At 53.8% G+C, this 24,431-nt stretch overlaps 1 protein-coding gene across 2 annotated transcripts; it reads left to right on the top strand.

The window, feature by feature from the left end:
• Positions 1-1,968: 1,968 nt before the first annotated feature.
• On the top strand, positions 1,969-18,803 carry RBM10 (RNA binding motif protein 10). 2 transcript variants are annotated; one of them, XM_036739990.1, is made up of 23 exons: positions 1,969-2,095; positions 3,956-4,145; positions 4,665-4,862; positions 7,682-7,751; positions 9,013-9,086; positions 10,571-10,657; positions 11,604-11,664; positions 11,762-11,938; positions 12,029-12,189; positions 12,293-12,390; positions 12,467-12,554; positions 13,018-13,207; positions 13,288-13,442; positions 13,531-13,654; positions 13,797-13,888; positions 13,971-14,135; positions 14,251-14,400; positions 14,490-14,555; positions 14,639-14,824; positions 14,934-15,008; positions 15,106-15,209; positions 15,320-15,449; positions 15,543-18,803. In XM_036739990.1, exons 1-23 carry the CDS (start codon positions 2,079-2,081, stop codon positions 15,666-15,668), a joined length of 2,784 nt encoding a protein of 927 aa, XP_036595885.1. In that variant the 5' UTR covers positions 1,969-2,078; the 3' UTR covers positions 15,669-18,803. The 2 variants fall into 2 exon arrangements, with proteins under 2 accessions (XP_036595885.1, XP_036595886.1); XM_036739991.1 differs by having other exon boundaries at positions 1,991-2,095; positions 12,029-12,186.
• Positions 18,804-24,431: the final 5,628 nt, after the last annotated feature.

Here is a 24,431-nt window from a genome sequence, read left to right as displayed (position 1 = left end):
TAGAGGCCCAGGCGCCGAGCGGGCGCGGGCCCGAGCGGGCGTGCGCGCTCTGGGCGGCGGCGCGCTCCTCTCCCCCTCCCCGCCACCCTCTCCCTCCTGCCCCCTCCCCTCTCCCACTCTCCCCCCCCCCGTCCCCTCTCCCTCCCCCTCCCCCTCTCCCTCTCCCGTCTCTCCTCTCTCTCAGCCCTCTTCTCCCTCCCCAGAGGCTGCGGTAGGCCTGGGGAGGATCAGATGGATGAATGACAGGAGCAGGCGGCTGGACCTGGCCCAGATCGGGCAGGGCAGCTGGCACGGCCGCTCCTCCGGCCTCCTGGTCCCACCGGCCCCTCCATGTGTCAGGCCCTTGTAGTGAGCCCATCCCCTTTCCCCAAACCCTTGCAAGGGCAGCTGAGTACCTTGGCAGTCTGGCCAGGGCAGAGACCAGGCTGATGGGGGGGGGCACCTTCTGCCTGCCCATGAGAAGAGGCTCCTCACGCCCCCCCAAAGTGGGCTACTACTTGGCCCTGGATGCCCATGGCTGCCTTCTGCCCTCCCTGAACCTTGACTGGCCGGCTTTTGAAAAGGCCCTTTATTAGTCTCACCTGCTCAGGGTAGCAGCCGAGTAGAAGAGGATCCGGGCAGCAAGGCCTTCACTCTGGTCTCTGGGCCCCAGCATCACCTGGGAGCTGCTGCTGACCTGCCTGAATGAGCAGACCTCTCCAACCTTTGCAATCAGGGGACCTGACCCTAAACTTCAGCTTGGCCCTTCTAGCTGGCTGAGCCTTAGTGTTTTCAGAAAAATGGGGCTGATAATATTGTAAGAAAAGTACTTTGTAAACTTGCCAGCTGAGCTCTAGAAACCTGAGGTGTGAGGGCTATTCAGGACATGGGGATTTCCCTTCTCTGGGGACTGAAGGCACAAAGAAAGGCCTCTCCTACCGGCCCTGTTGGCCTTTGCTCACCCCTTTGGGCCACACCTGGCAGATTGAAGGGCCAGGCCTTGGCCCTGTCCTGATAAGAGTTCCTAGAACCCAGTTGGGCTCAGAGTCTAGGGCAGCCTGTTGCAGCTTACAGCCTTCTTAGAATTCTGTCTTTACACAGTAGGAGATGCTAAATTTCAGTTAGGGAAAATAACATGAGCCCCTGCCACCGCCCCCCATCTGGCCATGGAGCCCAAGTTAAAAACCCCTACTCCAGAGGGGACAGGTGCTAGAGTTTAGTGTGATCTGAAGGCTCCCTCCCCACCCCCAACCAGAGGCAGCAGTGATCCCAGTGCTCACTCCAGAACACCAAGAGAGGGGGCATAGGGACTAAGAGCAGAAAAGACAGTTTGGGGCAGACTCTGGGAGCTGAGGAGCTTGAATTCAGTCCGGAAACATTCCCAGGATGTTTGAGGGCTAGAGCTAAAACCAGGGAGGTAGCTGGGCTACTGCACTGGCCTGACGGGATGGCCTTGGAGAAGCACGAAGGAGCCCTGGCCTTGACCTTGGGCTTGGCACTGATGGGGGAGCCAGTCCAAGCTGCTCTTGGCAGCTGGCCCTTCTTCTCTGGCTGTGGAACTGAAAACGATAGATAGCCACCATTTCTCTGGCCATTAACAATTCATTCACATGGATCCATACTTTCTCCCCAGCAGCCTTCTGAGGTATTGAGTGCAAATAACTCTCATCTTCATCTTTTAGGAGAAGATACAGAGATACTTGGACATTCTCAGCCAGGACAGAGTAGCAACCCTGACTCTTCACTCCCCATCCCACTCTCTCTCTCTCCCGTCCATCTCCTTATTTTTTTCTCCTCTCCCTTCCCCCACTTCTCTCTCTCTCCCTCTCTCTCCTTCTCTCTCTCAACTTCCCCATGCTTGAGACAATCCAGATTGGCTGCCATTCTTCCTCTTTTTCTCCCCCGGTACCAAGAGTTGGGCAGCCAGCCCTGCCTGGATGGGCTCGGTCTGCCCCTGACCCCCTCTTTTTCCTTTGTCTCCCCCAGATCCCTCTTGGGAGTTCTCGTGCAGGCTGGCGGAGCATGGTGGCAGTAGCAGGGCTGGTGGCAGCTGGGAAGTAAGGCGGAGCCATCGGCCCAGGAGCAGGCCCCCCCCGGACATGGAGTATGAAAGACGGTGAGACTTGGGAGGGGGGGCTGTCCTGAAGTGAGGATCCTTTGGGACCTGGGTCTTTCCTGAGCTCCCACACAGGGTGGGTGCAGTATGCTGAGAAATGCAAGGTGGCACCCATGGCTGTCTTATATACAGTGAGTAACTCCTGCAGCCAAAGGAAAAGAGATTATTGTACTAGAGACCAGTCTGTACAGCAGAAACAAGGGACATCTTCTGATTTTCCCTAAGGTTGACTTGGTTTTTCGGCGGGGGGGGGGGGGTGGGGGGGTGGGAGGGGTCCAAAAGTGAATGAACGGGGATCATAATGTTTTTCTTGGAGAGAGCTTCAGAGCCCACGTGAGAAGTGAGGTCTGATCATGCCTGCTCCCCATTCCCGAGTCTTGGCCCTGGGCAGTAGCCATCCTTGCTAGAAAGCTGTCTGCACTTAGGCAGCCAGGTCTCTGCCCTGACAAGCAGCCTTGAGACAGTGCCACCATTCCCTTGGGATGCTAGGGCACAGATGGCAGGGCTCTAAGGAGCTGGACCAGGCCTTGAGAGAGAGAGAACAGAGTAGGGGGCAGTGTTACTGTGCGACAGCCTCTCTGGCTGTACCCAGGCTGAGAGGGCGACTTCCTCAGCTGCCTTTGGCCACATGGGCACATGATGGTTCTCTTTAGCGAAGTAGCCAGGAGGAGCAGAGAAGCTTCGATGAGCCCCGCTCAGGAGAGGAGCCGGGGTGGATCTCCTGGCCTGCCCAGGAGCCCAAGGCACTGCCAAGCTTGGGGGGAGGTTGCCAGGATACCTTCCTTGCCTGGGCAGGAAGTCTTGGAGCTGGCAAGGCCTCACACCTTTGCTCTGGGTGGCAGTGGTATTTTCATTCAACAATCCTTGTGCTCAGTAATCGAGAGGCACCAAGTGCAGGACACACAGTCGCACTCTCCCAGAGCTCCCAGTTCAGGACCCAAATGTTTGCCCATTTGTAACCAGGATGAACAGGGTTGAGCAGGCAGTCTGCTAAGGAAGTTGCTTCTAGTTGTCTTTGCTGTGTCTGGTGTCATCATTTGCTGCTCCTTAGCGGGCAGCTCACACAGACGTTGCACAGGGCTGGAGGCCTCTGAACTCTGCACACCAAGAGGGTGTTTCCTCCTCTGGGCTGCCTGGACTAGGCAAGTGCCAGCTGGGGGCCCCTTTCAGGTTTACCGGATGATCATCTCCATCTCATAGACAGTCCAAAGGTAGGGATTGCAGGGCCCACCCAGCTTTGAGGGTCCTCTAGAGGTAGGAGGCAGAGCTCGAACCCTGACCCTAAATCCAATGAGTGTTCTTCTCTCTTTGCTGGTTCCAGCCAGGACCTGGCTTGGAAGCTCTAGGACTGGGCAAGGCACCACCACTCTCTAAGCATTTCTTTTCTCATATGTAAGTTTGGGGTCATTAATACTTGACGTTATCTCTCACCCTCAAGGGGACCTTGTTAGGAAGGCATTTGTCAGTCCTCTGGCTCTGCTCATTTCGGCCCCTACTGAACCTCTAGTTCCACCCTGGCTGCTCCAGGGGCTGTACTGGGCTGCACGGAGTGCTTTAGCTTTCCAGGCTAAGGGCTCCCCCTCACTTCTCTGTCCTTTCCCCAGTGAGCATGCAGGACTGGCCAGCTAGCTGGCTGCCTCTGAGGAAATGTGCTTCCTGTCCCTCCCCTGACCCTTATTTAGGGCCGAGGTATGGGCCCTTGCAGGGATGGGAGCTTTTGTGCTAGAACTGGATTTGGACCTAGGTTTCTGAGCCTGCCTTTGGTCTTCCCTGCCAGTTCTGTTTTAGACATGGGAGATGAGGCCCAGGTCTCAGCCTGGGGGCTTCTTCTACTGACCTGGCACTGTGTTCCCTCTATAGAGGTGGCCGTGGAGACAGGACTGGCCGCTATGGTGCCACTGACCGTGGCCTCCAGGATGATGGGCTGGACAGCCGGAGTCAGAGGGACCATGATTACCGTGACATGGATTACCGCTCCTATCCTCGGGACTTCAGTAGCCAGGAACCCCGCCATGATTATGACGACTCATCTGAGGAGCAGAGCGCAGAGGTCAGTGCAGGGCCTAGCTGAATGACCACCCTCAAGGCCAATGAACTGTCTGCTGACCTCACCCTCTCACCAGAGAGAGTGGCTGGCCCGACCTGGCCTGCGCCACACCATGCCCTTTCTCACTGCCTCTGCCTCTTTTGCCATAGGCAAGGGGCAGCCCCTGAACACAGACACTCACTTCATCAACTTCTCTAACTCTGTCACTGCCCCCAGGGCAGGCAAGTCTGACCTGCCCACCCACCAAGCTAGTCTGACTCTTGAAGGAAATGCAGAGCCAAGTTAGGGTTCAGTACTTCTCCCAGGATGATAGAGTCTGGCATTTGTATGATCAGGAGTGTTGGCTGGGGCAGTTGGGGGGGGCGGTGCAGTGTGTCGTGCAGTGTGAGAGGCCCTGCCTGTCCAAGGCCTGGCTTCACTGAGTTTTCTGGCTTTCAAAGCCGCAGAGAGCAGCACAGCTGGACGGCAGGCCTACGGCAGGCTGACTGCTTGGTCTCTCTCTCATCCCCTTCTGTCACACAGGATTCCTACGAGGCTTCCTCAGGTTCTGAGACACAGCAGCGTAAGCGGGACAGCCCTACTGAGCCCCTGGGCTTCCCCGGAGATGGGGACTACCGGGACCAGGACTATCGGACCGAACAAGGGGAGGAAGAAGAGGAAGAGAAGGCCAGTCACATCATCATGCTGAGGATGCTGCCCCAGGCAGCTGCAGAGAACGACGTACGTGCCTTTGGGGCCATGCTCTGCCCCTCCCGGACCCTGGGTTGGGGGGTGCTCAGCCTAAGTTAAGAGTGAAGTGGCAGGGACAGCAGGCAACTGGCATGAACCTTGAGCCCTAGGCCTCCTGGGAGACAGGGATTCATTCCCATCCTTGGTGCCTCAGTACACTCGATGCCAGGGCCCAGGATCCTCCTAGGGAGCAAATGTTCCCTCATCCCAGCACCACAGAGAACTGAGTCGGACTTGTCTGTGGGCACCCGGCCGGCCCACCCCCACCCCGTGCCTTGGTCTTGCCAGCCCTTGCTGTAGTCCAGTGTCTCTCTTCCACCCTTCCCCCCAAGGCAGCTGTCCTGCTCGGGCCCTGGGCTCGAAGCTTGGGTCACTCCCAAAGGCCAATCAGTTATCACTCAGTGGCCTCATCATGCATGATCTGTCTTGTATCCACCACTCCCTCCCCTCCTCCTCCTCACTGGCTGCTGCCTTCTGCTGGATCTCCTGGCTTTGACTCTCTCCCCTCCAGTCTCCTCTGCCTAGCTAGGCCTGCGGGCATCTTCGCACAACTCAACTTTCAGTAGGTTCTGCCTCTTCCCCAGAGATGGGTCCAGTTAAAGCAGGGTTCCTTTACCTTTTATATGGCATGGCCCCCTTGGGCATCAGTCTGGTGAAGCCTGTGGACCCTTTCTCAGACTCATGTTTTAAAATGCATAAAATAAAATACAGAGAATTACCAAGAAGACCAAAGCGTAGTGAAAATCAAGATGTGATTGTTTTTCCCATCCATGTTCTTGGACCCCGTGGGGGTCCTTGGAGGCCAGGTTGAGAGCCTCTGAGTTGGCATGATAGAGCATCAGTTCCAGGATGAAGTCTCAGGTTCTCACACCTGGCACCCAAGGCCCTCTGGGGCTTACTCTGGCCTCCCCTGGTCTCCCACTGCTTCTCAGAATGACTTTTTTTAGGCCATCAGACTCTTTTCCATTTTCTCTTCTTCCTATATAATGCTGATTTCTTCTCCTTCCCACCCCCCAGCTGTTCCTTGGTTCTAGCAATGGCTCACCATTTTCATTGGCCCTCTGTCCCATGTGGATGCTTCTTGTTGGCCCATTAGAGCAGGAGCTATTGGGAGGCACCCACCCAGTGTAATGCGTGGGGCAGTCAGTAAAGACTCACGTCCCCATGTGCCAGCCCCACTAGCCCCCTCTCCCTCTGAGCCATTTCCTTTCATTTCTCTGTGCCCTGCCGTCTTCCATCCCTTTCTGCTCCCAGGTCATGACTCCCCTCCCAGGATCCTCCTCCAGAGGCTGGAGTATGACCTTTACTTCACCATCCCATCATCCACTTTAATTCTCAAACGATTTAGTGTGCGCTGTGAGTAAGGCCCTTAGAAAAGAATTCCAACATGGATCCCACTGTGAGCTTCCATTCTGTTGGGGGGGGCGGGTCTCCAGCACCTGCAGCTGTGTCACACCAAGGTCTGGGCCCTAGCACTTTGGGGGACAGGAGGCCTTCATGGAGGAGGTGGAGCTTAAAGGAACTTCAGACTAAGATGGGGCAGGGAAGAAGATGAGAGCTGAAGAGGAGACCAAGGCAGGACGAAACCAAAGCAGATACCCAAACAGCAGCTTGAAGGGGAATAGTTTGAGAAAGGACAGGACACGGGTTGGAGTCTGAATGTGGAGGGAATGAACGGGACCATGGAGGTGATCTCTGGGATCTCCCTCATTCTGTAGATGAAGGAAATGAGGCCCCAGAAGGATGAGGCCCAGAAACAGCTGGGGTAGAACTCCTGACTTCGAAAGCCAGTCCTCTCTACCTACTCCACATGCCCCTCACCTAAGAGTCGCAGAATGACTGCAAAGTTGGGAGCCAAGGAGAGAGGAGTAAGGGTGCTGGAAGCATCCTCAGAAGCAGGAAAGGGGGCATGTCTTGTGGGGAGACTGGCAAGAGCTTTTGGTGTTGCTAGGGCATCTGTGAGGAGAAGATCTGGATCTGGGGGTTCTCTGAATAGGGGCCCAGCAGCCCTTTGAGTCTGGGTTCCTGCTGAGACCCTGCTGGGGCAGCCAGCTTCTGGGTGCAGCCACCATCTGTTGCTGTGAGTGGTTTTCTGGGTCATTTGGCATGGAGAGAGTTGAGAAGATGGCATTTCCTGGCTAAGCATCCCAGTGCCCCCAGACTGAGGGTAGTGGGGAGCTCTCTAGGGCTTGGTGATGAGAGGGCCTGCCAGCAGCTAGCTGGGGGATGATTCGGCAAACCCAGGGGCTCCTCATGTAATTTTTTATGCTTTTGGCCCTTCTGGCACTCTCAGGCCACCTTCTCCAAACAATCATGTTTTTAAATGCTTAAGATGGCAGAGAAAACCACTTACATTGAAGTATTGCAATCAAACTACTCAAAGAACGAAGTTCATGGTTCCCAGGTTGAGAACCCCTAAGCCAACGTGTTTTTTAACTCCACTAGAAGGAAAAGGTGGGATGTGAACTGCCTTCTGTCATCCCCCTTTCCCCAGCAAAGCTGTGGCCAAGGAGGTCCTGTCTCAGTGACCTCTGGCTTCTGACCTTTTGTAGCATGAGGTCACCATAAGCCGTTGTTGGACAGTGTTTGGGTTATGGCCCAAGTGGGTCTCTGTAGGCCTTTGTTGGACTCCAGCATGGTCGTGGGCCCCTCCTTCTCTCTTGAGATGCTGTTATTAAGCAGTCACTTTTTATTCGTTGGGGTTTGCTGAGAATGGCCTCTTTCCTTCCCTTTCCCTCTCCATCTTTGTGGCCCAGAGGCCTGTGTCCCAGCTCACCTTCTAACACCTCTGTTCTGTGCCCTCCCCACAGATCCGAGCACAACTACAGTCCCACGGGATCCAGGCTCGGGAAGTGCGGCTGATGCGGAACAAGTCATCAGGTGAGCTTTTCGTTCCCCGTGGCCCTGCTCCTTGCTGCTCTTGGCCAATGCATCTCTTCCTTCCTGCCCCTTCCCCTTCCCTTCCCACCTGTCCATTGAAGCTGAGATCACCGGCTGCTTTTCTTCTTTCCTTCCCTCCTTCCCCGAAGCTCCAGCACTGGGGCATCCCGGAAGTTGGTGCTGGCCTGGTGGGGGAGGAGATGACTGGGGGGGCCGAGCTCAGCCTGGGGACTGACCCTAAGCATCTGAGATGGCGATTTTCTCCCCTCTTCCATGCCTACCGTGCCCACCATCCCCTTCCTCCACTGATAGCCTGTGTCTTGAAGTCCAGATGAGATGGCACCGCTTGCCCGTCCTGGGAAAGGCGTGGGGGAATGGGAGTGGCGTGCAGCTCCACTGAAGGGCTGTGCCTTGCTGGCCCCAGCCCTTTACTGCAGGCTGGAGGTTTGGATGAAAGATGTCAGGACCAGCGGCTGAGGCCCTGAGGCACCATGGGGATCGCTCAGCCTGGTGGTTCCTTTTTTCCTTTCTCGGCTTTTTCTCTCTTTCTCTCTGCCACCATCCCCCTTTCCTTCTCACCTGCTGGTTCTAGTCCTTCCTGAGACACAGCTCTCCCCATTGACCTTTTTTGAAGGGTGGGGAGCCTTATCAAGGCCTCTCTTCCCATGTCCCCTCCTTCAAGGCACGGAGCCATTGTCGGTCAGTTCACGCCTTAGCCTGGACAAATTGGGACGTGGGGAAGCTAAGTCCCCAGCTAACCCTTTCGCCTTCAATCGCACCCCTGGCCCTCACCTCACATGGACTTGGGTACTGGGGCTTCATCTGCCACTGATTCCCCCTCCTTGACTAGAGCCATCTTGGTTATTTCCATTCCCAATTCCCCTCCTCCTTCCCCCCCCCCAAGACCTGACCATAGCCTTCCTGGGAGCATCTGTTGGGGCTTTGAGGTGAAGTATTTGTTCCTTTGTTCTCTGGCCTCTGTTCTGAGCCACCCGGCAAAACTTGGCCCCCGGGGGTGGGGGATCTGGAAGCCAGGGGCCGGCTGCTTCCTCCACAGAGAGGATTGGTTTGCTTTGGCTCCCACTTTTCCCTTAGCCCGAGCTGGCAGTGCCCTGAGCCCCTGTGGGCAGTTCCAGCCGGTGCCCTGGCCCTGCCCCCTCCTCCCTCCCCTGCCCCGCCAGCCCCGCCCCTGGGAACGCCCGGCCCGTTGTCTCCAGCTGTTGACTAACCCACTGCGTCTGTATCTGAATGCTGTCTCCAGGTCAGAGCCGGGGCTTCGCCTTCGTCGAGTTTAGTCACTTGCAGGACGCTGCACGATGGATGGAAGCCAATCAGGTTGCTTTGCTGCACTTGGAACCCTGCCCCCCCCCCCACGCACACACCAGCACCACCTGGCGCACGCCCGAGGGCGCCGGCCGCCCACCCAGGGTTGGCCCCCTGCCTGCCCCCTCTCTTCCTGCCCTCCTCAGTCCCGGCTTCCCCTTTCCTCCAGAGGAATCCTCGCCCACCTCCCTGCCCCCACCTTCCCCAGTTGCTGAGTGGAAGGTGTGGCCAGGGATGTTTGGGAGTGAGGGTCGCCCTCTCCTTTGTCATTTCCCCACCCCCTCCTTGGAGCTGGGGCTGGGCTTACAGGAGCAGGGTCCCCTTCTCCCTTCGGCCCCTTCCATCCCAGCCAGGGATTAGCTGTGCCTGGTACTAGGAGGGTGGCTCCAAGGGACCACCTCCTTTCTGCTCAAGAGCCATGAGCCACTGGCCTGAGGTATCCTGCCCCCTCTTCTCCCAGTGGCCTTGGGGGTCTTCCAGAGGTTTTTGTTGGCAAGAGCTTGGTCTCCTTTCTGTGTGTGCACACAACTCAGGCAGATGAGGAAGGGCCCGGGGTTGGGGCCCCAGGAACCATTACCATGGCAAGATTGGTCTGTATAGGGCTGGGCACAGGTTCCTCGCGTGGCAGGCTGCTGCCAAAGGGACCCAGCTTAGGCAGGGCCAGGCTGACATGTGTCTCTCTTCTCCCCCACCCCAGTTTTTTCTACCTCAGGCCTAGGAGTTGCCCCTTTTCCCCCAGGAAAGTGTGAGGGACCCAGGGTCCCCTCCTAGCCCATTGAGTTGGCAGCCATTTGCCATATGGACAGGGTGCTGAGGAGAGGCTGGCATGGCAGGGTAGGACGAGTGTGGTGGAACGTGGCTCCTGGCAAGGGGCGTCCTTGTCTGGGCCTCGGTGGCAGGAGGTAGCTGTGGAGGCCGGGGCCTGTGGGGCCAGTAGGCTAGTGTGGTTGATGGGCCGTGGGGGTGAAGGCCTCTCGGCAGGAGGTGAAGTCTTGGATTGTGGCTGTTTTCTCTCTCTCTCTCTCTCTCTCTCTCTCTCTCTCTCTCTCTCTCTCTCTCTCTCTCTCTCTCTCTCTCTCTTCCTCTCCATGTTTCTGTTTCTCTCTATATCCTCCCCTCCCCCTCTTCCCCTCTCCCCCTCTCCCTCTCTCCCTCTCCTTCTCCCTCTCTCTCTCATATCCCTGAGTGTAGCTTGGGTAGCACAGGGCTCCCAGTGTGGCCTGTGTCAGGGCCCATCGGTGTTGGTTAGACAGTGCGTGCCTGCTGGTGTGTGTCCACGCGTGTGCGTGCGCGTGCTTGTGTCCGGAGAAGCTGCAGCAGTGCCCGGGGGCCACACCCTGCGGCCGTGGCCTCCCTCCCTCCCTCCCTCCACTCCCTGTTGTCCTTCATCCATTCAGCTGAAGGGCTGGCTCACTCTCTCTCCTCCTGTGCTGAGGTGTGTGCCAGGCGCTGGCCCCCTGGGCTTGGGCCTCACAGCCTTCTGCTTTTCCCTACAGCACTCCCTCAGCATCCTGGGCCAGAAGGTCTCCATGCACTACAGTGATCCCAAACCCAAAATTAATGAGGATTGGCTTTGCAACAAGGTGAGGAGGAAAGGAGGGGGTGAGTCAGGATGGGCCCCTGTGGGGCTGGCACGGAGTCATGCCCTTGTCCCTATACTGAAGCCGAGCAGCCCCCCTCCCCCCCCACCCAGAACGCCCAGGCCTTTATGTGGACACCTCTGGTGAAATGGCCTCATGGCCTCTTGAGGCACATCCAGTTCTCCAGGCCCACGCTGCTTGAAAGTGTTGGGTTACGCTGACCCCAAATCCTCCTTGCTGCTCCTGGCTTTGACCTCTGGGGCCTTCTTCCATCCAGCTTGCTTAGCTAGCAGGGTCCCCACTGGCACCCCACTTGTTCATTTGACACTCCTGAGACCAGCTCTGTTATTCCATAGGGCGAAAGAATCTAGGGTAAGGGCCCAGGAGGCTTCTGCTTTGGGACCCTGGGCAAATGATGCCCTTTCCCTAAGCTTGTTTCCTTCTCTGAAAAACAAGCTGATGCCACTGGACTGTTGGGATGACCACAGCAGAGGAAGTGCCAGAGTGCTTTTATTAGTGTCTGTGTGGCAGGTGAACCCCCAGCTGCCCTCAGCAGGGCAGAACGGAGACTTCCATGAAGGCCTTCTCAGGGAAGGGCTACCAGGGGCTGGGGTGGCCATCACAGAGAGATAACTTAAACCAGTCAAGATGCACAAATGTGAGCGACCAAGCGAGGGGTGGGCCAGGGCTTGGGCCGTGAGAGACCCTGGAGGGGCCTTGAATCCAGCCTGGTCTCAGTCAGGCTGCTCCCTCTCAGGAACTTTTGAAAGAAATGGGAACCAGGGAAGGACATGTTCAGGCTGAGCTTCTTTGGAGGAGAGGGAGGGGCACGAATAGGCTGAAGTGGGGTAGGCGGGAGCACAGAGAGTGAACAGTGAAACCTCAGGATTGGAGGCCTGATGTGCCTGTTTCCGCCTCATGCCTGGCCTGGCCTCTGCTTCCTTTGCAGTGTGGAGTCCAGAATTTCAAACGTCGAGAGAAGTGCTTCAAGTGTGGTGTGCCCAAGTCAGGTGAGCTGGGCCCAGGAAAGGTGGTCCTGGAGGTCGTGAGTGAGGCCTCTCTCAGTGGTCCCAGGGTCCATTGGCCTCTCCTCTTTTTCTCTTCTAGAGGCAGAACAGAAGCTGCCACTGGGCGCACGCCTGGACCCTCAGCTGATGCCTCTGGGTAGCCGGGAACTGAGCCAGGGCCTGCTTCCACTACCCCAGCCTTACCCAGCCCAGGGGCTCTTGGCCCCCCAGGCCCTGTCCCAGGGCTCTGAGCCCACTTCGGAGAACGCCAATGATAGTGAGTCCTGCCTGGGGCTCCAAGGAATGGTGGGTGATGGGAGAGTCATAGCTGACCTTCACCCTGATACCCTTCTTTGTTGTCTCAAAGCCATCATCCTGCGTAACCTGAACCCCCATAGCACTATGGACTCAATCCTGGGAGCCCTGGCCCCCTACGCTGTGCTGTCCTCCTCCAACGTCCGGGTCATCAAGGACAAACAGACCCAGCTGAATCGAGGCTTTGCCTTCATCCAGCTCTCCACCATCGTGGTGAGGGCGACAGAGGGGGGCCCCGGGGGCCCCCAGAACTGGCGGGAATGGGGCGACAGAACCCAGCCCTGGCCCATGGCCTGACTCTGCCTTTTCTCTGTAGGAGGCTGCTCAATTACTGCAGATTCTCCAAGCTCTCCACCCTCCCCTCACCATCGATGGCAAGACCATTAATGTGGAGTTTGCTAAGGGCTCCAAGAGGTGAGGACCACCCCCTCCAGTCCCTGCTCCTGCCCTCCTGGGCCTATGTGACCCCTGTTCGCCCCCTCTTCCACAGGGACATGGCTTCCAATGACGGCAACCGTATCAATGCTGCTTCTGTCGCCAGTACGGCGATCGCTGCTGCCCAGTGGGCCATCTCCCAGGTACTGTTCCCACCTCAGACCTAGGACTAGAAATCCAATGTCTCCATCTGCCCCCTTGTCTTGCTTCTCTGGGAATTCCAGAGGCCACTTTGCTGGGTACATAGGCAGATAGCTTTCTGAGCCCAACAGGGTTAATTACTAAAGGGAGGCCCATTTCCTTTCTCCACCTGAGAGTTCCTCTGGGGGAGCTATGGATTTGGCATCTGAGGCCCTGGGTTGAAATCCTAGCTTGTGTGACCTTAGGTAAAGCACTTGACCTCTAAACCTCCATTTTCTCTTCTGCCTACTTCATGAGGCGCCACTAAAGAAATGGGAGGTAGCATCACTGTTGTGGCTCTCTGAGTCTGCCATGCTTATCCCCCGATCTGCAGTGGCAGGTACTGGCCTCCCTTTTGTAGAGGCCTAGGGCTCTGCCTGGTGGCCAGCCCCTCACCCGATTATCCCCCACTTGATTATCTTACAGGCTTCCCAGGGTGGGGAGGGGAGCTGGGCAGCACCTGAAGAGCCAGCAGCAGACTACAACTACTACCACCAAGATGAGGCTTACTGTGGCCCAAGCAATGAGGCCACACTCTATGGCCACAGTGGCTACCTGAAAGGTGCCACCAAGGCCCTAGGTGTGGCTGGCAGCAAGGGAGACCCTGCTGGAGCAGGTGAGATCCTTGCATGAGTGTTGTCAAAGTTGGGGGCAGGGAGCAAGACTCAGCCCTAACCCTGTGTAACCCCTTGCCAGGCACTGAAACCACCTTGGAAACTTGTGTACCTGGTGTTGATGCTGTGCCCCTGATCCAGGCCTTTCCCCATGCCCAAGCCAGTGCCATGCCTGGCATCTATCAGCAGCCAGGGGCTGAGGGGGCCAATGCGCAGGGAATGGTGTCTAACACCCAGGTATGCCATTGTGGAGGGAGGGGTGGAGCATGACACTTTTAGGCACAGACGTGGAGCTGTCCTACCCTGTTTTCCCATCTCCCCCCAGGCCCAGCCCTACACAATTGTGTCCCCTGCGGTTTTGAAGGCTGAGCTTCTCAGCCCAGCCCAGCCCAGTTCCGCACCCCCACCTACTACCAGTCCAGCTGCCCAGGACTCCTATGGCCAGTACCGTGAGTACCTGCTGGGGCTGGGCTAGGATTTCCTTTGGGCTGCCTCCTCCCCGTGGGCCCTTCAACACCCGCTGCCCCCCCCCAGGCTCCAAACTCTCTAGGGAAAGCAGCCTGGCATGTTCCTCTCTCCCTTGTCCCACAGCGATCCCTGATGTCTCTACCTACCAATACGATGAGACATCAGGCTACTACTACGACCCGCAGACAGGCCTCTACTATGACCCAAACTCTCAGGTGAGTAATAGAAAAGGGCATGAAGGGCTGGCATGCGGCCTGGGGAGGTCACACCAACCCGGCCTCTCTCCTCCCATGTCAGTACTACTACAACTCCCAGAGCCAGCAGTACCTCTACTGGGATGGGGAGCGGCGCACCTACGTCCCTGCCCTGGAGCAGGTGACCGACGGGCACAAGGAGACAGGGGGGAGCTTGAAGGAGGGTAAAGAGAAGAAGGAGAAACACAAGACCAAGACGGCCCAGCAGGTATGAGGAGCTAGGCAGAGCAAGATCATGGATGGGTGGTCTGGCCTGAGGCCTCAGAACCAGGCAGGAACTAGAGCTTGACCTGGGGCCTGTTCGTTCTCTCCACTCCCTGCAGATAGCCAAGGACATGGAACGCTGGGCCCGAAGCCTCAACAAACAGAAGGAGAACTTCAAAAACAGTTTCCAGCCCATCAGCTCTCTGCGGGAGGATGAGCGGCGGGAGTCAGCCACAGCTGATGCAGGCTACGCCATCCTGGAGAAGAAGGTGCTCTTCTTCCCCTTCCCCAGCCCCCTTTGCGTGTTCCCAGTTCCCAGGCTGACAATGACCCCTATCTGTCCTGTCCCCTCTCTCAGGGGACACTGGCTGAGAGACAGCATACCGCCATGGACCTGCCGAAGCTGACAAGTGATGACCGCCTGGTGAGGAGGTCCCCGGTTGGGATGGGCATTTTCCTTGTTTGGGCCCCCTCAGTGGCACTGAGCTACCCCCTCTGCCTTCGCAGAGTCCGCCCCGGGGGCTGGTTGCTGCCTACAGTGGTGAGAGTGACAGCGAAGAGGAGCCTGAGCGAAGCGCTGAGAGGGAGGAGAGGCTGACCGACTGGCAGAAGCTGGCTTGCCTACTCTGCCGACGCCAATTCCCTAGCAAAGAAGCCCTGATCCGCCACCAGCAGCTTTCTGGGTTACACAAGGTATGAGCATCAGGAGGGCCTGGGATGAGGCCAGGACAGCTTGGGGAAGGGTGGGGGGTGGAGGGGTAGGAACCAAGACACCAGACTCATTCTGTTCCCCCTTCTCTAGCAAAACCTGGAGATTCACCGGCGAGCTCACTTGTCTGAAAATGAGCTGGAGGCCCTGGAGAAGAGCGACATGGAGGTGAGGCCTCTCTCCCGGCTGCCTTTCCATCATCCCTCCCTGCCCCCATTCCTGCCCTGCCCCCTGCCCTGACTGGGGGCTTTTCCCTCTGCCTCAGATGAAGTACAGGGACCGGGCAGCAGAGCGTCGGGAGAAGTATGGCATCCCAGAGCCCCCAGAGCCCAAGAAGAGGAAATCTGGGGCTGTGACAGCTGCCACTGTGTGAGTGCTCTGTTTAGGGCCAGGCATGGCTTGGGGGAGGGGGATGAGGGGAGCTCAAGCCTGTCGGAGCCACCTCTCCTCATTCTCTCCCCCTTTCCTCTTCCTTGCAGGGACTTTGAACAGCCCACCCGAGATGGGCTGGGCAGTGACAACATCGGCAGCCGCATGCTACAGGCCATGGGCTGGAAGGAGGGCAGCGGGCTAGGTCGGAAGAAGCAAGGCATTATCACTCCCATCGAGGTGCGCCTGCCCCCCCCCACTCCCTCCCTGCTGGCCAGGGCCCCAGAGCAGCTGGCCATGTCCCCCCTCACCACTGGCCCTCTGTCTTCTTAGGCCCAGACTCGTGTCCGTGGCTCAGGACTGGGGGCCCGGGGCAGCTCCTATGGCATCACCGCATCCGAGTCCTACAAGGAGAGCCTGCACAAGACCATGATGACTCGCTTCAACGAGGCAGAGTAAACCCTGGTCCGGGCCTCAGCCCCCATCTGGGACATCCCCTCCAGCCTCTTTGTTTCTTTTCTTGGGAAGCCATGGCCCCTGCCCACTTACCTGCCCCCTGGCCAACTCTCCTCTTCTTTTTTCTAATAAAACCAGAAAAGCCCCAGACTTTGAGCCTGTGGGGTTGGTGGGGTCAGGTCTTGTCCTGGGTGCCACTCATGTCGGCATCCTTGCCTCCAGGGCTCGGGAAATAGCTAGCCTGGGAGTGATGCCCATGACCTTCTGAAGCTCTTCCAACTCCAGCTGGGTAATCTGCTGGGGAGCATTTATCCCATGATGCCCATGGAACTAGCGTTGGCTTTAGACAAAAAGCACCTTAGGGGTCATTAAGTCCAAAAGGAGGAAATAGGTCCGAGGCCACCCGAGCGGTCAGCGCCTCAGCGCCCTGTGAGGTCCATGAGCAGGTGCCACACAAACAAAAGGAAGGCAGGACCAAAACGTCCCTGGCAGCATCCGATACTGTTGGACAAGTCTCTTAACCTGGGCCTCAGTTTCCTCTGTAGAATGTTGTCATCCCTTCTAGCGTCGGAGCCCCCAATCCCTCACGCTCACCATGGCTAGGAGGAGGGGATGGGGTAGGGTGAGAGAGAAGAGACAAGGCCAAGCAAGGCAAAAGCCAATCAGTTTGCAAGCATTTATTGAGCACTTACTGTGTGTGAGGCATTGTGCTTGCTGAGCACTGGGAATAAAAGGAAAGACCCAACCGAAATTCCAGGTTCAGTGATTCTGCTAGAACATGTTAGAGGCCCTCTAGAGTGGCAAACACCCATCCTGGGGTCAGCACTCACTCGGGACTCCTCACTCCATGAACATCAGCTTGATCTCTGAAGCATCTGTTCCCAAAATGTGGGAAAGGCCTATATAGCTCTCAACTGAGACTTCCAGGGCACAGGCTTTCTCTAGCACTTTGAAGGGTTCCAGAGCACTGAAGAGAGATTCATTGGATTCTAGCACCAGCCCTGGGAGGTGAGGAGCAGAGAACAAGAGCTGGAAGGGCTGCTTTAAGTCATGTTTTCGTATTTCAAAATGGCTGATGTCAATTATGGGCATTCCCTTGTTACATAGCCTGTCCACATTTATGAACCTCTCTGTAGCTTATTCAACCAATCCTGTTCTTTGCCCTCACCAAGCCGTCTGGTTGTTCCCTGCCTCAGTATTTAACCAGGCCATGAACCCTGCACTGGCTGCACTCTTCCCCCCTTCCCCATCTTGACCCCTCGGTCACTGTCCTCTTGAATCTCTTGCCACATTATCCCAGCCCTGAACTTGCTCTGCCAAGCCTCAGTCTTGGCCTGTTCTGCCCCTGCGCGCTTGCTGTTGAACCCAACCATACTGCACTATGAATCACTAACGCTGTCAGTCTCAATGGCAGTCTCGCCACGGTGAGGCAATCATTTTCTAGCTCTCTTCTTGATGCACTTCCAAACCTGCCACCCTATTAGCTGAGAGTCAGGGAGAGCTTCCTTTCCTCCCCCGCCTTACCTCACATCACTTATTCCTGTCACAGCCATCTCCTGGACCCCATTTCATGTGAAGAGCTGACCTGGCCAGGCCCTCTACATGAACGAGTGATCCCATTCCATCCTGGCTTCTCTGGCAGATCCCAATCCCTCTATCATCCCACTGTCACTGCTCTGCAGTCTCCTGTCTGCATTAGGGGAGATACACCCATGTCTCTCCTATCCTGAAAAAAACCCTCCCTTGATCTATCCTTGCTAATTCTTCTCCCATCTTTCCTCACTTCCGTGGCTAAACTATAAAAGACTGTATACGTGATGGACAGATGCTTCCACATCCTTCCTTGTGTCTCTTTCTGCAGTGTGGCCTTCTACTTCACTGAAATGGAATTACTCTCTCCCAAGTTAACAATGATCTCTTAATTGCCAGATCTGATGGCCTTTTTTCTCAGTCCCTGTTCTTCAGGATCTCTCTGCTGCCGTCGCCACTCTACATCAACTCCCTTTCCTTAGACCCCCCTCCTGTCTGTCTGCTCTAGCTCAATCTCCTTGGCTGGATCTTCATCTAGGTCACAGCCACTAAACATGAGTGGCCCCCAAGGCTCTGTCATCAACTCCCATGGTTCAGTTTTCATCTTTTTCACCAATTCCTGATGCAGGGCCAATCAGATCAGTCATGGCCAGTCATTTCCAGCGTGTCACAAGTTGGGTCAAGTTAGGCCCAGTTGCTGACACTGCTAACAAAACACTGGGCCACCCCTCTGAGTGGGCTCCCTTACTCCCACTATCACCTTAGCCTCAGTGACTTCCCATGTGGGGGTCACCTCTTCCCTTGGACTGGTCCCAGGCTGCTGAAGATTGCCAGATCTAACCAGTCCTAATGCTCGCCCTGCGGTCTCACATCTCCACCTGGATGTCCTGTAGACCAGTGATGTCAGACTCCAATAAAAACTGGTCCCTGTGGACTACCTTGACTTCAAAAACCACAAAATCCCATGACGTTGTCTTTTTATTTTGTTAAACGTTCCCCAGTTCTGTTCTGCTCTGCTTTGGGCTACACTTGGGAATTTGGCAGTATGGAGCTTAAACTTGATGTGTTCAGAACAGAGCTTCACCTCTCACCTCCCTTCCAGATTCCCCTGACACCATCGAGGTCAGGCTCAAAACCTAAGTGGCATCTTCACTCCCAGTAGCCAATCAGTGATCAGGTCTTATCCTGTTTGCCGTCTCCTTGACACCATTCCACGTGAAGAGCCAACCTGGCTGGTGATCCCATTCCATCCTGGCTTCTCTGACTCTGCTGCCACTCTCATCTGGGGACTGTTGTCATACCTGCCTCAAGTCACTTCTCATCCCATCTTCTACTCATCTGTCAAATTCTTCTTAAAGTACAAGTTGGCACATATTCCCCCCCCCCCATTCAGTCAATTCCAGTGACTCCCTAGTACCCCCAGGCTCAAATACCAAGTCCTCTGTTTGGCTTAGGAAGCTTCCTTCAACCTTACTCCCCCATCCCCACCGCAAACTCTCCATCTGACTGCACTGTTTCCCCCACTCCCTCCTCATCTGCACCACCTGGCCTTGGCTGTCCTCAACTCCTAGCCAGGGTTCCACCTTCTACAGGAAGCCTTGCCTGACCCCTTTCCATTCCCAGTGCCTTCCTTCTACTGAGCTTCCAACTGAGAGATAGTATGTGCACCTTGAGTTGGCATGTTGTTAGCCATACTTGACTGAGCTCTTTGAGAGCAGGGACTGGGTTGGCCTTCCTTTGTATCTCCACCCCTTAGGACAGTCCCTGGCACAGAGGAGGTGCTTTGAAAATGCTTCTTGACTGCCGTAAGCACCCAGAGGGCCTGCATGATACACTGGAAGCTGTCTGTACCCAGTCACTGCCTGGCGCTCAGTGTAGGATCCAATACTGATCCCCTAATCTTAGTCCTTTTTTCTGACCACATGTGGCAAGATCTCACAGTGTAGCCTCAAAGAGGGCTTGGAGATTATAATGCAGCCACACCATATTGCCGTTGATTAATCTTGAGTGCACATTCCACTAATACTCTACTCCTGCCCCCTCTCATTCTCGTGAAGATTTTTTGACACCCAAATGTACCACCTTTTTGTCCCTATTAAATTTCATTTTATTAGACTGAGCCTGTCAAGATCTTTGGGGGTCTCAGCTATTGTCCAGAACATTTGCTACCTTTTCCAGCTTGACGTCTGCTGATTGGATAAGCCTTCAGTCAGGCAACAAGCACGAGAGCAATTTGCTAAATGTCTGCAAGGTGTTGAGCTCTAGTGAGTGTGATAGATGGACAAAGAAGGAAAGAATCCAAAATCTTGAGGACCTTTTGCACTAATATCTATCTCAGTTGTACAGAAGAGGTTAATTTTTAATCCCTGAATAAATAGGGGAAAATGGTTGGAGACTAAATAGAGGGATTTTTATCAAATTAAGAAGGAGTTTCTGCATAATGAAAAGTAGTGCACCCCAAATTGAAAGAGAAGAATCCTTTTTAAATTATTTTTACTTTTCAACATTCGCTTCCATAAGATTTTGAGTTCCACATTTTCTCCCCTTCTCTCCCCTCTCCCCACCTCAAGACAGCATGTAATTTGATATGGGCTCTATATATACATTCATATTGAATCTATTTTCACATTAGTCATGTAAAGTTAGAACCAGTGGGAGAAACCATGAGAAAGAAGAAACAAACAAAAAAGAAAAAGAAGAGCAAATCGTCTGCTTCTCTCTGCGTTCAGACTCCATGGTTCCTCTTCTGGATATGGATGGCATTTTCCGTCATGAGTCCTTTGGAGTTGTCTTGGACCTTACCATTGCTAAGAAGAGACAAGTCTATCAAAGTTAGTTATTGCGCATTGTGGCTGTTCCTGTGTACAATGTTCTGGTTCTGCTCACTTCGCTCAGCATCAGTTCATTCAAGTCTTTCCAGGTTTTTCTGCAGTCTGCCTGCTCCTCATTTCTTATAGCACAGTAGTATTCCATTACATTCATATACCACGACTTATTCAGCCGCTCCCCAACTGATGGGCATCCCCTCGATTTTCAATTCTTTGCCACCACAAAAAGAGCTGCTATAAATATTTTTGTACCTGTGGGTCCTTTTCCCATTTGTATGATCTCTTTGGAATACAGACCTAGAAGTGGTATTACTGGGTCAAAGGGTATGCACAATTTTATAGCCATTTGGGCATAGTTCCAAATTGCTCTCCAAAATGGTTGGATTAGTTCACAACTCCACCAACAATGCATTAGTGTTGCAGTTTTCCCACATCTTCTCCAGCATTTATCATTTTCCTGTTTATTATGTTAGCCAATCTGACAGGAGAGATGTGGTATCTAAGAGTTGTTTTGATTTGCATTTCTCTGATCAATAGTGATTTAGAGCATTTTTTTCATATGACTATAGATAAGTTTAATTTCTTCCCCTGAAAACTGCCTGTTCATATTCTTTGACCATTTATCAGTTGGGGAATGACTCGTATTCTTATAAATCTTACTCAGTTCTCTGTATATTTTAGAAATGAGGCCTTTATCAGAGACACTGGTTGTAAAAATTCCCAGTTTTCTGCTTCCCTCCTAATCTTGGTTGCATTGGCTTTGTTTGTGCAAAAACTTTTCAATTTAATGTAATCAAAATTATCCATTTTGCATTTCATAATGTTCTCTATCTCTTGTTTGGTCATAAATTCTTCTGTTCTCCATAGATCTGGCAGGTAAACTGTTCCTTGCTCTCCCAGTTTGCTTATGGTATCACCCTTTATATCTAAATTGTGTACCCATTTTGATTATTTTGGTATACAGTGTAAGATGCTGGTCTATACCTAGTTTCTGCCATACTAGTTTCCAGTTTTCCCAGCAGTTTTTGTCAAATAGTGACTTCTTATCCCAGAAACTGGAGTCTTTGGGTTTATCAAACAGTAGATTACTGTATGTCATTGACTACTGTGTCTTGTGTACCTAACCTATTCCACTGATCCACGGCTCTGTTTCTTAGCCAGTACCAAGTAGTTTAATATCTGGCATGGCTAGGCCACTTTCCCTAGCATTTCTTTTCATTAATTCCCTTGATATTCTGGACCTTTTGTTCTGGGGAAGAATCTTTGTCATGTATTTTTGCTAAAAGGAAAAAAAAAGTGACATTCTCACACTATAAGAAATTGATCCAAGGAAGCAAAGTTGCTGAGAACCTGGCCCACTCCATACTCAAGCAAAGAAGCAAAGCCTCCTCGTGCTTTTTCCATGTGAAGAGATAGCTAGCTACAAATGATAACGGGGGTAGAGTGTTCTACTGGGGCCCAAAACTGCACACCAAGGAGCCATCCTCAAGCCTCCCAGCTCGTGTTGTCCCCAAGTGTGATCCCTTCTCCAACAACACCCCCAGTACCTCGGAGCTTATGGCTTCTAACCAGATGTTTCCGCTCCCTAACTGCCACTTAGAAACGTGAGGGACATAGAAAGTGATGTAGATGGAAGAAATGGAATCCCACTGGACACTGACTACAGGCAGAAAACATAACCCTTCAAAATGCACAGTACAAACACCAGAAGAGGATGCAAAGGCCAACAGGACATTTTGGTTATTGTTTTGTCCACACTTAGCCATCATTGGTCCAGAAGTGGACATGGGGCCTGCAAAGGCCAAGGGCCATGTAAACTGCTATTTTGGAATCACGGATGCGAGGGAACAGAGCAGGGAGAGCTCTAGCTCAGACACCCCAGTCATGCTGCATTGGTTCTTCAGGGCATGGGAAGTTTAAAGGCCACAAGAGAGTTAGGCCTTTCTCTTCTCTCAAGGTCAAACAATAACTGCCAAAAAGCAGAGCACATGCCCCATTAGGGGAGGGTGCAGCTGCCCCCATTCCTCTCAGGTGAAGTCTCCACCTCATCCTTATGAAGGTCATTCTTTTCCTCTTCCTCTTCTACTTGTCTGAGAAGTAGAGAAGAGAGAAGAAATGCCCTGGCTGGCATATGCTATGAGACTTGAACAATGGAACACCCACATGCTACAGCCTCTGGGTACCCTCAGGCACTGGAGAAGCCCTTCAGCCACATGGAGGCATATGGAGAGGACCTTTCTGTCATGGTTCCAGCTACAAGGGTGGGAGGAGTCTTCAGCTATAAGGGCACAGTAACCCTGTTGGAATGACTGCAGTCACTGTGGCGACTGAGCAGCTGTCTGAGAAACAGAACCAGCCCCCCCCCCCCCCACTGAACTACAGCTTTAAGGAAAAAAAAGACAAGCAAGAGAAAAGAGTCATTGGAAGAAATAGAAGTCAATTCTCAGCCCAGGACTTACGGAGCAGGCTAAGGTGATGCCCACATGTGAGGCTCAGCTCCAAGGTGACCAGTCACTGGGATGCTAGTAAGGGAGCCCACCTGGAGGGGTGGCCCAGCCTTTTGTTAGCAACATCAGCAACTGGACCTACCTTGATCTGCTTTGTGGCATGCCTGAAACGCCTGGCCTGATGGCCCAGTGCCAGGAATTGGTGAAAAACAAAGACACCTTGGCTGATGACTCCCGGAGAGACATTCCTCCAGGGTTCTAGTCTGAGATGGCAGTAAGATTCCAGGGGCTACCCTCTCTGAGTTCTAGGAGTGAGCCTTCAGGCCTCTAGCTTTCGAGTACTCTCTGTTCTTAGTGAAAGAGACTGACCTCTGCAAGGTTGTAGCTACCACAACAAAGGCAGATCTGCCCATTTTCTTTTTGTTGTCCTGATTTTGAAAATAAGAAACAGAGTGGAGACTTCAATCTCTATGCCAGTCAGTCCAGAAGCATCTTAAGGGCTCACTAGGTGCCAGGCACTCCATTCCAGTTAGAGAGAGAAATGTACAAATCACTATGTACTCCAAGAGACAGACTGTGTAAACAGAATGTAAATGAGGGGCAAATGGGGAGCACCAGTGTCTCTAACCAGATGAAAATTCTAGAATATAAAGGGCTAGTTAACAAACATCTACAAAAGGGGGCAGTGATTCCAAAGAGGTTTGGATGAGAACCGGTCCTCCAGGCTAGCACTAGATTGCTAAGTTACGGGGAACGCCTAAATCTGACACCATGAGTGTGACTCAGTGCATTTAGAACTAGTGGGATAGCCAAACCCAATGCAGGGGCCTCCTATCTGTGCTGGGCCTTGGCCTCTGTTCCCCCTTATAAATCCACGACTGTGTTATTGCTGGCCAACTTCCTACTGGGGAAGACGAGGGAGCTTTGGGCATCACTGGGAGCAATGGAAGTTACAAGATGCTGATTTCGGCTGGGGCTTAAGGCAAACTGGTTCATGATGTGGACTCTTGCAATTACTGGAGGGAGAATAGGTCAGGTGGCCTAGACCTGAACTTGGCCTGTTTCTTAGATCCAGATGTGCTCCTGTGTCAGGAACCAGGGCTTACTGTCTGCAGGGGTCTCACATGGGGAGCTGGTTGTGGATGTGCATTATGTGGAAGGGTCCCACACACTGTGAGAAATCAAGGGATTTATTTCACTTGACAGTTTCCAAACATCAAGATAATGGAGTATCTATGGTGGGCCTTAACCACTCTGTAACACTAAGCTAGTGGGGGCTCACTGATCCTGCAGGAATGTTCTGAATATGGCTGTTGCTGTGTGTTGTCTGTGTCTGTGTCTGTGTGTATGGATGGGGTGGGGGAGCTACTGGGCCTCCTGCTATCTCTCATTGCAGAATAGAGATCTGGGCCTTGCTACCTCTCCCCACCCGAGGACTAAGAATAGCCCCAGGCATCAATATGATGTCCATCTGCTATGTGAGCTCTGCCTCCTGGGTTCCCTGGCTTGAAGTCCTTCTATAGAAAGCCTTTTCTGATCCTCCTTAATGCTGGTGCCTGTCCTCTGAAACTTCCTGATTTATCTTGGCAGTAGCTTGTTTGTACATATCTGTTTGCATGTCATCTTCCCCATTACACTGAGAGCAGAGACTGCTTTTTGCCTCTTTGTATCCCCAGTCCTCAGCACAGTTCTTGGCACACAGTAGGCACTTAATAAATGCTTGTTGGTATGATAATGTCCCCCTCCCCCTGAGTCTCAATATGCTCCCACTCCCAGTCCTACCCAAATGATGTCTCTGGTCCGAATGCCACTCGCCAGCCTCCTGGCAGCCACATGGGCTACACAGAGTAAGGGTGTACTGCTCTTTTGGAATCACAGGATAAAAGACTTAGGCCTGGGATTATGATTATTAAAAATACTCTTGTCCATCTCCATCATCTGAAGAATGGAGAAAGTGAGGT

The sequence above is a fragment of the Trichosurus vulpecula genome, chromosome X (assembly GCF_011100635.1).
Source record: "Trichosurus vulpecula isolate mTriVul1 chromosome X, mTriVul1.pri, whole genome shotgun sequence".
Classification (NCBI taxonomy): Eukaryota; Metazoa; Chordata; class Mammalia; order Diprotodontia; family Phalangeridae; genus Trichosurus; species Trichosurus vulpecula.
The sequence above is the reverse complement of the archived record's forward strand: the minus strand, read 5'-3'. Positions and strand labels throughout refer to the sequence as shown.